A 14,375-nucleotide genomic window follows, 5' to 3' on the forward strand; every position below is an offset into this window, starting at 1 on the left:
ATTAAGGGGTTAGGGGACATTACTTTGTATGTTTTAATTTTTGTCTCTTTTTTGCAGCAGCAGAGGGGCCATGTGCAGGTGGGTAGTGGGTAGTGGGTGTGGGTGTGGTTATTTACACGGGATCCCCCTCCCCACATTTACATACAGTACACTGCACTCACAGAAACACAGGCCAGGGAGATTTAACTGACACAATAGGGGGAGGGGGGCTTACACAGATTACAGTGAAGGCAGGGAGGTTTAACACACACATTAAAAATATGTATTTAATGTATTTATTGTTTATTCTGCCTTAACCCTTCATTGCCTTAGCGGCTATACGCTATGGTAATGAAGCAGCATTTCTGTATTTTTAATAATATTGTGCAGGAGCAGGGGGTTCCCTGAGCATTAATTTCTGGCTCAGGGAACCCCCTGCTCACTGTACAATATTATTAAAAATACAGAAATGCTGCTTCGTTACCATAGCACATAGCCTCTAAGGTAAAGAACGATTCTTTATTGATGTGTGTGTTTTATTTATACTGTACATGTGCAGAGGTTCTCCGGAGCAGTACCGCTGTGGTTTTAGGTCCGGGGACCCCCTGCTCCCCGAGATACAGCCCCCTTTAGGGGGTGCCGGTAACCCTCTGCTTGGTTTACAGGCCGCGGTCACGTGATCGGAACCATTAAACGCAGAGGGATTCTGGCACCTCATAAAGGGGGCTGTATCTTGGGGAGCAGGGGGTCCCCCGATCTGAAACAAACGCGGTTAAGCTCCGGAGACCCCTGCACATCTACTCTATAAATAAAAATGTATTTCAAATGTATTTATTTATATTCATTTATTTATATATTTAGATTTATTTCTTTATTTTTTGGGCGGCTGCTGTGTGTGTTTTTTTTATTGTGGGTAGCGGGGGTGGGTGAAGGGGGTATTAGCCCCAACGGTGGGTGTTTAGGGCTTGCAGGGGGTAGGTTGAGGTGTTAACCCCGTCATGACCGTAGCGGTATTAACTGCTACGGTCGTGAAGGGGTTAAGTGCACCCGCAACCCCCCCGCAAGCCCTAAACTCACACCAAGGGCCAAATACCCCCTTCACCCACCCCCGCTACCCACAATAAAGCGGGCACGGTGGGTTAACCCCTTCATTGCCTTAGCAGCTATCTGCTATGGTAGTGAAGCAGCATTTCTGTATTTTTAATAATATTGTGCAGGAGCAGGGGGTCCCCTGAGCATTAATTTCTGGCTCAGGGAACCCCCTGCTCACTGTACAATATTATTAAAATACAGAAATGCTGCTTCGTTACCGTAGCACATAGCCGCTAAGGTAAGGAACGAGTGTTTATTTATATATGTTTTTTATTTATACTGTAGATGTGCAGAGTGTCTCCGGAGCAGAACCGCTGTGGTTTTAGGTCCGGGGACCCCCTTCTCCCCGAGATACAGGCCCCTTTAAGGGGTGCCGGTATCCCTCTGCTTGGTTTACAGGCTGCGGGCACGTGATCGGGACCTTTAAACGCAGAGGGATACGGCACCTCATAAAGGGGGCTGTATCTCGGGAAGCAGGGGGTCCCCCGATCTGAAACCAACACGGTTCAGCTCCGGAGACCCCCTGCACATGTACACTATGAATAAAAATGTCCAGTACAGTATGTTAGGGGTTATAGGGGACGGCTTTAAAGACAACAGCTCGCAAACACCCCCATGTGTTTTTACACGGCATTGCAGTATTGCAGCCAGCGGGAATAAAATGCTTAAATCACAGCCAGGAAAATAACGCAATACACTCCGGCCGAAAACTACACAAAACCTCACATCACCGGGATATACCCAAATTTGCGGAACTAGCCGAGTTAGAATAAAGTTGGTCGCCTCTGTATGTGCACTTGGAGCAGCTGTTCCAAGGAGCATACCGCTGTGAGAAGTGTGAGCAGGTGGTCTCTTTAGAATCAGAGATTGCTGATCTGAAGAGGCAACTTGCAATGTTGAGGGACATTGGCAATCTTGAAAGGGAATTAGAGCTCACTGAGCAGGCCCTTGCTTTGACTAGTGGTGCAGATGGTGGTGCTGTTAGTGAGGAGCAGGTAGGTAGCCTAGTTGCTGTTAGTGAGGAGCAGGTCGGTAGCTGGGTGACAGTTAGAAGGGAAAGCAGGGGCAATAGGGAGAGGCAGGTCGTTTCTGTGCATGAAACAGATAATGAACAAAATGGAATAGATGAGAATACAAGGTGGTATGGAGGTAGGAAGGAGCAGATAAGGTAATAGTACAGGCTGAAAAAAAAAACTGAAATGCATGCTTGCTAATGCACGAAGCCTGACAGATAAAATGGGGGAGCTTGAATTAATAGCTACAAGGGAGCAGTATGATATCATAGGCATTACTGAAACATGGTGGGATGAAACTCCTGACTGGACAGTTAATTTAAAGGGGTATTCTCTTTTATGGAAGGATCGAACAAATAGAAGGTGAGGTGGAGTATGTCTATATGTTAAACCAGATCTAAAACCTATTATAAGGGATGATGTCTATGAAGGGAATGATGAAAATGTAGAGACCTTGTGGATAGAAATTAGAGGTGGAGGTTAAAGTATAAAGAAAATGTTTGTGGGAATATGCTATAAACGACCAAATATCTGTGAGATTGAGGAAGCTAAAATACATTTGCAAATGGAGAAGGCATCAAAACTGGGTCATGTTTGCATAATGGGGGATTTTAATTATCCAGACATAGACTGGGGCAATGAGATTAGTGTTACAACAAAAGGAAACAGGTTTTTGGGGGTGCTTAAAGATAATTATATGACCCAAATTATTGAGGAACCAACCAGGAGAGGGGCAGTTCTGGATTTGGTCATATCAAACAATGTAGAAGTAATAACAAATATTCAAGTCCTGGAACATTTGGGTAACAGTGATCATACACTACCGACACACTTTATTGAAGTGTGGTCGGTACCGCAAGCCGGGAGATTTCCCGGCTTGCTAGTGGCCGCCCCTCGGCGTGCCGCGCGTCATAGACGCGCGGTCACGCGTCTTCGGAAGCGTGCGCCCCCTGCACGCGCGTCCAGGGCAGCGGCAGGGGGTTCCGGGGGACCCGGCGGACCCGGCAGCGGTAGGGAGAGCGCCCCGATCGGAGGGCGCTCTTCCGCTGCTTCGGCGCGCGCCCGTCACACTCGGGCGCGCGCCAGGCTACTGCTGCGGCACAGAACGGGCAAATGCTCGAATAAACTGTGCCGCAGCAGTAACATGGTCTCATTTGAAATAAATTATCAAAAAACAGATTACTTGGGTTCAACAAAGACTTTAAACTTTAGAAAGGCAGATTTTAATAAACTGAGGTCTAATCTAGTAGTAATACAATGGGATGATGTTTTTGCAGGGAAAAATATAGAACATAAATGGGCAGTCTTTAAAACATTGTTAGAAAAGAACACTTATCAGTGTATACCCTTGGGTAATAAGTATAAAAGAAATAAGTCAAAACTAATGTGGCTAAATAAACAGGTAGGGGAGGAAATAGACAAGAAGAGGAAGGCGTTTAGATTCTTTAAGTCAGAAGGGACAGAGACATCATATCAGAATTATAAGGAATGTAACAAAAATTGCAAAAGGGCAATTACATTAGCAAAAATGGATAATGAAAAAAGGATTGCAAAAGAAAGTAAGGTCAACCCTAAAAAGTTCTTTAAGTACCTTAATAACAAAAAAATGAGAAAAGAAAATATAGGACCCTTTCAGTGTGAGATGGGTAGGCAGATTATTGGAGATAAGGAAAAAGCAAAGGTATTAAACAAATTCTTTGCCTCTGTGTTTACCAGGGAAGAATCAAGTTCAATAGTAGTGCCACAGGAGGAAGCCACAACCTCCATATTAATGAACAATTGGTTAACTGAGGAAGAAGTTAATAAGCGACTTGAAAAAATTAAAGTAAATAAGGCACCTGGCCCCGATGGCATACATCCAAGAGTTCTCAAGGAATCCATTTCCACAGGCTCAGTACCACAAGATTGGCGTAAAGCAGATGTGGTGCCTGTATTTAAAAAGGGAGCTAGATCACACCCGGGGAATTACAGACCTGTAAGCCTGACTTCAATAGTAGGGAAACTACTTGAAGGTTTAATACGGGATAATATTCAGGAATACCTAATGGAAAACAAAATTATTAGTAATAGTCAGCATGGATTTATGAAAGATAGATTTTGCCAAACTAACCTTATTTGTTTCTTTGAGGAGGTAAGTAGGAATTTAGACAAGGGTAATGCAGTTGATGTGGTTTACTTAGATTTTGCAAAGGCTTTTGATACGGTTTCACACAAGAGGTTGGTGTACAAAATAAAGAAAATTGGACTCAGTAATAATATATGCACCTGGATTGAAAACTGGTTAAAGGACAGACAACAGAGGGTTGTCATAAATGGAACTTTTTCAGGTTGGGCTAAAGTAGTGAGTGGAGAATAAAAAGGCGACTTACAAATTAAATGGAGATATATTGGGGGAATCCTTGATGGAGAAGGATTTAGGAGTGCTTGTAGACAGCAGGCTTAGCAATAGTGCCCAGTGTCATGCAGTAGCTGCAAAGGCAAACAAGATCTTATCTTGCATCAAACGGGCAATGGATGGAAGGGAAGTAAACATAATTATGCCCCTTTACAAAGCATTAGTAAGACCACACCTTGAATATGGAGTACAATTTTGGGCACCAATCCTAAGAAAATACATTATGGAACTAGAGAGAATGCATAGAAGAGCCACCAAATTAATAAAGGGGATGGACATTCTAACTTATGAGGAGAAGCTAGCTAAATTAGATTTATTTACATTAGAAAAGAGGCGTCTAAGAGGGGATATGATAACTATATACAAATATATTCAGGGACAATACAAGGAGCTTTCAAAAGAACTATTCATCCCACGGGCAGTACAAAGGACTCGGGGCCATCCCTTAAGGTTGGAGGAAAGGAAATTTCACCAGCAACAAAGGAAAGGGTTCTTTACAGTAAGGGCAGTTAAAATGTAGAATTCATTACCCATGGAGACTGTGATGGCAGATACAATAGATTTGTTCAAAAAAAGGTTGGACATCTTTTTAGATGGGAAAGGTATACAGGGATATACCAAATAAGTATACTTGGGAAGGATGTTGATCCAGGGATTAATCCGATTGCCAATTCTTGGAGTCAGGAAGGAATTAATTTTTCCCCTTAATGGGGTTTTTTGTTTGCCTTCCTCTGGATCAATAAGTAAGTATAGATATAGAATAAAGTATCTGTTGTCTAAATTTAGCATAGGTTAAACTTGATGGACGTACGTCTTTTTTCAACCTCATCTACTATGTAACTATGTAACTGTTAGGGATGTATATACAACTTTGTTTTTACTTTGGGCGCCGCGGAAAACTCCTGATCGCCTTGGGGAGCCTTGAAAAAATCCTGATCGCCTTGGGGAGCCTTGAACCGGTAAAGTTTGGGAACCACTGGGTTAACCCTTTGCGCTACCCTCCCGCAAGACTTAAACACCCAGCCTGGGCAACTGCCACCTTCACCCACCCCCTGTACCAACAACAGGAATGGGTAAAAGTGTTATTAACCAAAGATGGCTAATAGGGCTTGTCCCCATTCCAAAAAAAATTACAGTGCAGCACATAAATACAACCCCCCACGCCCCAAGCCCAATACATACAGTACAGTAATGGGCAAAATCCCTATTATCCAGATATGGATAATAGTACATTTGCCCATTAAAAATAAACCCAGCCAGCATAAAGTAAATAAAAGTAGTTCTAGCCTTTTAATCACTTTAGCAGTTAGTAACCACTATAGTAATTAAGGGCTAAACCCCCCTCCACCCTTTACCCATTGATTGGCACACTGGTACACCATGCCCATATATTATGGGCATGATTTGCCACTATGGCAGTCAATGGGCAATCTAAAAAAAAACAAGAACCAAAAATACAAATTAACAATTAAATGAAACCAAGCACCAAAAATACTAAATTAAATCAAACCAAGCACCAAAACTCCACAACAATTAAATAAAAGCATGCCCTAAAACGACACAACAATAAAATAAAAACAAGCCCTAAAATACAAAACAATTAATTCAAAACAATAACCAAAAATACAAAACATAATAATTAAATAAAACAAGCATTTGCCCAATAATGCATTGCCTGTCCCTGTATTTATCTATAGAAGGGGCATAGATAAACACATTGGCAGTCAATGGGTAACCATAAAAAAAAATACGCAATAAAAAAAAATACAATCAATGTTTCTTACTTTTGACGTCTTCACCTTCCGATTCTGTGTCCAGCAGTTACATCTTGACACACGACACAATGGGCATGGTCTACCACTGTGCCAATCACGGAGTAGAGGGTGGGGCTAGTTGCCCATGGGAGGGTGGTTAGGCCTCCTGGGTGGGTAGCGGGGGAGTAGGGTTAACCCCTTAATTACTATAGCGGTTACTAACCGCTAAGGTGATTAAGGGGTTAGTGGCCATTAGTTTTTATTATTATTATTATTATTATTATTATTATTATTATTATTATTATTATTATTATTATTATTATTGTAATGTTCCTGCCCATGGAGGGTGGGGAGGAAGATGAGAACTTTTATTTACTTTATGCTGGCTGGTATATTTTTAATGGGCAAATGCAAATGCAATATCCATATCTGGCTAATAGTAATTTTGCCCATTACTGTACTGTATGTGTTAGGGATGGAGGGGGGGGGCTATTTGGGGGTGCAGGGGGTGTGTGGGTTGTTTTTTGGTAGGTAATATTTGATTTAATGTTTATTGGGGCAGAGAGGGTGATTGAAAGGGATACTTGGACCAGGGTGGGTTTAGGCCTACCGTGTGGGTAGCAGCAGGGGTTAACCCCTTCATTACCATAGTGTTAATCCGATAAGCCATTATCTTTCTGCTGAAATTTCAGAGAAATGTTGCATCATTACTGGGAGATCGCCCCAGATTTTTTAAAGCAGTGTTCGGATACTCGTAGCTGCATCTGTAACAATAGTGGATACAATTACTGGTGCTCCTGGTCCAAGGAAAACCTGTTTGTGATACCACTGACGCTTGATAAAGGCCGTTGCATTGGTCAAAACGTTGTATTTTTTGGGGGGCACAATAAATTAGTTTAAGACAAATCCGTAGAGCCCTGATTCACTTCTTTCTGTGGATACCCGCACCCTATACCGGGGCCTGTATCTTGGGAAGTCGTGGGTCCCCGAGGCTGAAATCAATGCGGTTCAGCGCAGGAGATCCCCTGCTCCCGTACACTAGTATTAAAATGAATATTTAAACTGCATTAGTTTTAAGCCCTCATTCTCTCTCGTCTCGATTACTGTAACCTCCTGCTGTCCGGCCTTCCTGCCTCTCACTTGTCTCCCTTACAATCTATCTTAAATGCTGCTGCCAGAATCACTCTACTCTTTCCTAAAACTTTCTCAGTGTCTCCCCTGATGAAATCACTCTCCTGGCTTCCTATCAAATCTCGCATCTTGAACTCAATTCTCCTCCTCACTTTTAAAGCTTTACACTCCCCTGCTCCTCCTTACATCTCAGCCCTAATTTCTCGCTATGCACCATCCCAACTCTTGCATACTGCTCAAGGATGTCTTCTCTCTACCCCCTTTGTATCTAAAGCCCTCTCCTGCCTTAAACCTTTCTCGCTGACTGTCCTGCACCTCTGGAATGCCCTTCCCTTCAATACCCGACTAGCACCTCTCTATCCACCTCCAAGACCCACCTTAAGACACACTTGCTTAAAGAAGCATATGAGTAGCACCGTGGCTAATACTTTACACCAGGGGTGGGGAACCTTTTTTCTGCCAAGGGCCATTTTGATATTTATAAAATCATTCGAGGGCCATCCAAAATTATCAATTTAAAAATTAGCCTGCTATATTTGGTCAAACATTTAATGAACTCACCACTAATGTGATGGCTGGAACTGCTTCTCTTTGGGTGACTGACTGACTCTTGGGTGGTGGGTGACTATGACTGACTGTGGGTTGGTATCTGTGCACACGCAAATGCACACACGCACACACACACAGAAATCAGGCAGGGGGTAGGGAAATCAGACTCTCAGACCCACTCTCTCTCTCAGACTCTCAGACCCACTCTCTCTCTCAGACTCTCAGACCCACTCTCTCTCTCAGACCCACTCTCTCTCTCAGGCTCTCAGACCCACTCTCTCTCAGACTCTCAGACCCACTCACAGACTCAGACCCACTCACAGACTCTCAGACCCACTCTCTCTCACTCTCAGACCCACTCTCATTCAGACTCTCAGACCCACTGTCAGACTGTCAGACCCACTCTCAGACTGTCAGACCCACTCTCAAGACTCTCAGACACACACTCTCTCAGACACACTCTCTGACACACACTCTCTCTCAGACACACACACTCTCTCTCTCTCAGACACACACACTCTCTCTCTCTCAGACACACACACTCTCTCTCAGACAGACACACACTCTCTCTCTCTCTCAGACACACACACACTCTCTCTCTCAGACACACACACACACTCTCTCTCTCAGACACACACACACTCTCTCTCAGACACACACACTCTCTCTCTCTCAGACACACACACACTCTCTCTCTCTCAGACACACACACTCTCTCTCTCTCAGACACACACACTCTCTCTCAGACAGACACACACTCTCTCTCTCTCTCAGACACACACACTCTCTCTCAGACACACACACTCTCTCTCAGACACACACACACACTCTCTCAGACACACACACACACTCTCTCAGACACACACACACACACTCTCAGACACACACACACACACACTCTCAGACACACACTCTCTCTCTCTCAGACACACACTCTCTCTCTCTCAGACACACACACTCTCTCAGACACACACACTCTCTCAGACACACACACTCTCTCAGACACACACACTCTCTCAGACACACACACACTCTCTCAGACACACACACTCTCTCAGACACACACACTCTCTCAGACACACACACTCTCTCAGACACACACACTCTCTCAGACACACACACTCTCTCAGACACACACACTCTCTCTCAGATACACACACACACTCTCTCTGGCACACACACACTCTCTCTGACACACACACACTCTCTGACACACACACACACACACACACACACACTCTCTCTGTTGTTCTGATGGAGGATAATCCTCCTATATAATGGCTTGCTGGAAATGTAGATTCATTGTAGGTTGTAATACCTTTTACGGGGCCAATATGCGATTCTTTAAAGATAAAATTATAGTGTACAGAGATCTCAAAACCTCATAAATGTCTTCAAGTGCAGTGTACAAGTGAGGAAGTCAAACGCTCTGTACACTAATTTAATCTGTGAAGAACCCTAGTTTTGGTGTCCAAAAATTATCACAACTACCAATCTACATTGCTCCTGGACCAATATACTGCAGCTTCTAGAATTGTGAACTACTTGTTAGGAAATAAAATACTAAGAATAATCATAAATATTGCCTAAACTGAAACACTCCTAATAGTAGCATTATGGGGTATGGCAATCCTAATCAAAGAAACTTAACGTTCAGGTAAAATGAATAACATTTTGTTTCCTTTGTTAAACTTCTATTTTTGCTTTTCTACTATCTTCTCAGGGCACCTGGTTCTAGAACATCAGCTGGATATATCATAAGGTGAGAGCACCAAACATACTGTACAGGAATATAGAAATGATTGCACAGTGTAGTAATAGATTGTGGTTTGACAGTGAGAAGTATGTCATCATATTATTTTAAATTAGGATATCTATTTAGTGAATAAACAAAGGTGGATTATGTAGTCATATCAGTAGCTTGGACATAGACATATTGGCTTTGCTACATAAAACAGCAACTGGTCATTATACTGCAAACCTTTGTTATACCAAATTAAATTTCAGTAATGACTTCTATTGAAATTGAGCTCCATTAAAAATGAATGGGACTAAAATGTTCTCCAGCATAAGGAAACACCTTTACAGCATATTAACACGTCTGATCCTGGAACTTTTTTGATGGTAGATTAAATTAAGATCAACTAAAATTGTGTAATAATATACTAACCCCTTGCTGATACAGGGTGTTCCAGATAAAATTGCTATGTACTGTAGTAATAATTATTATTACCCCACAGCTCACAGTTACCAAATCAAGCCATTGTATTTATACTTTACATAGGTATACAGTACTGCAGGTTTATACTTTACCAGGATTTCTGAACCCATTTTTTATTTGCTAGTTGTGAGTAATTAACAATTAGCCAATGGCTCCATTAAATCTCAGTGTATATTTTAGTACAATCACTTTTCTTGAATGTGTTCATCAGTACGGTAAGTTCTGATCGCTCGTTGGGGCCTATTCCTTAAACATACAAAAAGTGAAATTTCCAAAAAAAAAATGTATCTCACGCAAGTGGGTCCTGGTCATTTTAAGGTGCACTGATATATATACGGTATAGACTTACATTGCATCTACAAAGGGCAGAGGGACATAATGCTTTCATTTAATTTGTTTTCAGGGGACAACCAATTAACGCATCTACTCCAATAAAGATCCCAGTCCCATTTAATGGATACAAGAAAAGGTAAGTGTAAGCTTCTACAACAGAGGCATAGGTATAGAACACGGGTGGCCAATTCTATTCCTCAAGGGCCACCAACAAGTCATCCCAGGGGACTCAATCACCTGGGCTAAAGCAGGGATATCTTGAAAACCTGACTTGTTTGTGGCCCTTGAGTACTGAAGTTGGTCACCCCTGGTCTGGACCTTAAGTCCTATATTACAGAGCTTTATGGAAGCTTCTTCATACAGATCTAGCAGCCGCTATGGCTCCTGCTGACGCATTGCAGCGGGACACACGCGACGCGTTAGCAGGCGCAACTGCTTTTGTAAATGTATTAGCTGCATTGGAAAAAGGGGTGGAGCTAATGCACCAGTCAGTGCAATAACACCTACGTCACCTGTATGTGACTTTACACACCCTTATTTTGTTAGTAACAAAACAAGCAGTCTTGTGAAACCACAATTTGGAAGCTGTTCTTCTGGTTTAGTATGGCACGTCTCAGCTTAACATTTAAAGTCACAAGTATCCTGAGTAATCATTTCCTTGGTAGATCTTTCTGTCGTTTCTTTCTATTTCATTTTCCAAGCACGACTTTACAGCAAAAGAAATGGAATGGTTTAGGCATCATTATTAGTTACATATTAAGATGTTTAATCTATGTTTTGGGTCTTGTTGCTGGTACTCTTAAAGCAAAGGAGCACATACAGTATCTAATAAATATTTCAATATGCAACTTCTATGTAAAGTCACGTTAAATCTTCCTTAAATATTGTTTTATAGACAGCTGCTGTTACAGTATATACTGAATTACTTTAGATATTAGATGATTAGAAACTGATTGAAAAGTTGATAGCACATACGCCTACAGTACTTCTTCTTGATTTGCATAGAAACCTGTGGTGTAAGCTTTCCATTACCAAGCCCCGCATTTTTCTCTATACCCCTCCCATGCATTTTTTACATTCTTTTACTATATTTGACCCTATTATCTTAAATAGAAATGTGTTTTATGCATCAACTGACTTATCAGAGAGAAAAAAAACAGGTAATCTTGTAGTGTTTCCTTGTGGTTTAATACAAATTGTGTTCTTCCAAATGATGCAATTCCTGATTGGGGTAGTTTTGAAGATCAAAATGTTGATCAGGTCAATAAAGGGCATTTTTTAAATAGTAAGTTTTTTTTTAATATTAAGCAAAATGTTTTGTTCATATTCTATGAAAGCACAGGAAATGTATTCCAAAACTAAACACATTGGGATGAGTTAGAGATAAATATGTTTTGGGAAGAAGGTTTATTGAGTTTTATTGAATATTCAAGTTATCTTTTGTTATTTCTAGCAACACAGCCCAACTTAAAAGTGCCAGTCTTCCACGTCTCCCAACTGCTACCGGCTACAAGATGTCAACAGAAGAATACAAGAAATTGTAAGTAAATGCATATTCCTTATATTTACCCATGTGGGTTCAAGAATGGTTACAAGAATACAATGCAACAATAGTTATAAAGTTCAATAATTATCCCACAGTTTGATAAGTTGAACAGGCAAAATGAGAAACATAACTGGAAATCGAACTGCATTATGTTTATTTATAACAATTTACTGCATTTATCTGTCAGATTTTACAGTGTACAGTATGTGCACTACAATAATAAAAAATATATATATTCATTTTGAATTATAACTGGATGACCTCCTTATATATACAGTGGTGAGAAAAAGTGCATGTAGAAACACTTCATGCCACGATCAAAAGAAATGTGAGGAACTTAGAGAGGAGGTTATTGATGCTCAACAGCAGGGCTCGACAAATTATAAAAAAACGAAACTCATCCCAAAACAAGGCACTTGCCCCCAACCCCCCAAAAAAATGTGTTGGACAATAAGGCTAAACATATAGTGCTGGCGACGACGACGCGACTGTCGCTGGAAAATCAAATAGAGATGACTTCCAGCGATCGCGACCAATCCGTCGCTCCATCGCGCCGCGCTTACTATAAGCGCACAACGGTGGCAATGCATTTGTTTTTCCACTACGTCGCGTCGCTGTCACCAGCACTATAAGCGCAGCCTAACCCTCACCCCCTTACTTTATCCGCTAGCGAGTCTTATCGGTGGCAGGATGCGGCAGCGTGGTGCAGCGTCTCCTGGAATTCTTCTCCCCCTCCCCCCTGAAACTCGTGCTAAATTTAGACAACAGATACTTTATCCTATATCTATTCTTACTTATTGATCCAGAGGAAGACAAACAAAAAACCCCAGTGACATATCATCCAATGATATCTCATAAGGGAGAAAAACAATCCATCCTGTCTCCAAGAATTGGCAATCGGATTACTCCCTGGATCAACATCCTGACCATGTTTACTTATTTGGTATATCCCTGTAACAAACTCCAGAGCTCTGGAATAGGGAAGCATGCTTTAAACTGGTTTCAGTCCTGGTAGATCCCAACATGTGTCCATCTCAGGCTCTAACTCCAACCCCCTGAATATCACCAGTGCTGTCCCTCAAGGCTCTGTTCTGGGGCCCCTACTCTTCTCAGTGTTCATCAATGACCTTCCCACAGCTTGTAAGGAAGGTTCAATACACATGTATGCAGATGACACAATCCTATATGCACACAGCCATAGCATCTTCGACCTTGAACACATACTTCAGTCTGACTTTTTGAGACTCGAAAGCTGAATTTCCCAAAACAACTGACAAGACTGTAACAATGGTATTTGGAACCAAGACCACATTTTTAAAGCTTCCAGTGACTGAGCTCCAGATCAGAACCAACCCTAACTCCTGTTACATAGTAACATAGTAGATAAGGTTGAAAAAAGACGTACATCCATCAAGTTCAACCTATGCTAAATTTAGACAACAGATACTTTATCCTATATCTATACTTACTTATTGATCCAGAGGAAGGCAAACAAAAACCCCCAGAGTCATATCATCCAATGATATCTCATTAGGGGAAAAATAAATTCCTTCCTGACTCCAAGAATTGGCAATCGGATTAATCCCTGGATTAACATTTATCCCATGTACTGCTGCGACACACTTTATTCGAGCAAATACCCAGTATGTACCTGGCAGATACCTGGAATGCGCCGCACCTCACCTCTGACAAGCCCCGTTGCGTTTGCCTTCCCAGCCATGGTTCATGCCTGGCTCACGGGCGGCTGATCTGTTAAATGATAATGATTAGGATTTAATAGGCTGCAATGCTTCGCGTGTCTACCAGATGGCATAAATTCATGAATTGTAATGCAGTATATATATATATATACTGTGCAGTATTGCAGCCAGCGGGAATAAAATGCTTCAATCCCTGCCTGGAAAATAACGCAATGCACTCGGGCAGAAAACAGTCACAAACCTCAATACACCCGAGTATACCCGAATTCGTGGGACTAGCCAAGCTCGAATAAAGTGTGTCGCCAGTGTACATACTTATTTGGGATATCCCTGTATACCTTTCCTATCTAAAAAGATGTTCAATCTTTTTTTGAACAAATCTATTGCATCTGCCATCACAGTGTAATGAATTCCACATTTTAACTGCCCTTACTGTAAAGAACCCTTTCCTTTGTTGCTGGTGAAATCTCCTTTCCTCCAACCTTAGGGGATGGCTCAGAGTCCTTTGTAATGTCCGTGGGATGAATAGTTATTTTGAAAGTAAGTTATCATATCCCCACTTAGACGCCTCTTTTCTAATGTAAATAAATCTTATTTAGCTAGCTTCTCCTCATAAGTTAGATTGTCCATCCCTTTATTAATTTGGTGGCTCTTCTCTGCAC

General features: G+C 41.8%; 1 protein-coding gene across 13 annotated transcripts in view; it reads left to right on the plus strand.

Moving 5' to 3' along the window:
• Positions 1-14,375, plus strand: part of ZNF185 (zinc finger protein 185 with LIM domain) — a 396,414-nt gene that overhangs the window by 138,749 nt on the left and 243,290 nt on the right. For 10 of the 13 annotated variants that reach the window (XM_075572684.1, XM_075572683.1, XM_075572693.1 and 7 more), the window contains 4 exons: positions 58-78; positions 9,637-9,675; positions 10,538-10,603; positions 11,921-12,007. In XM_075572684.1, coding sequence (XP_075428799.1) covers positions 58-78; positions 9,637-9,675; positions 10,538-10,603; positions 11,921-12,007 — 213 coding nt within the window. The remainder of the gene's footprint in view (positions 1-57; positions 79-9,636; positions 9,676-10,537; positions 10,604-11,920; positions 12,008-14,375) is intronic. The other 3 variants (XM_075572689.1, XM_075572695.1, XM_075572696.1) reach the window with 1 other exon arrangement.

This window comes from Ascaphus truei, chromosome 16, assembly GCF_040206685.1.
Source record: "Ascaphus truei isolate aAscTru1 chromosome 16, aAscTru1.hap1, whole genome shotgun sequence".
NCBI lineage: Eukaryota > Metazoa > Chordata > Amphibia > Anura > Ascaphidae > Ascaphus > Ascaphus truei.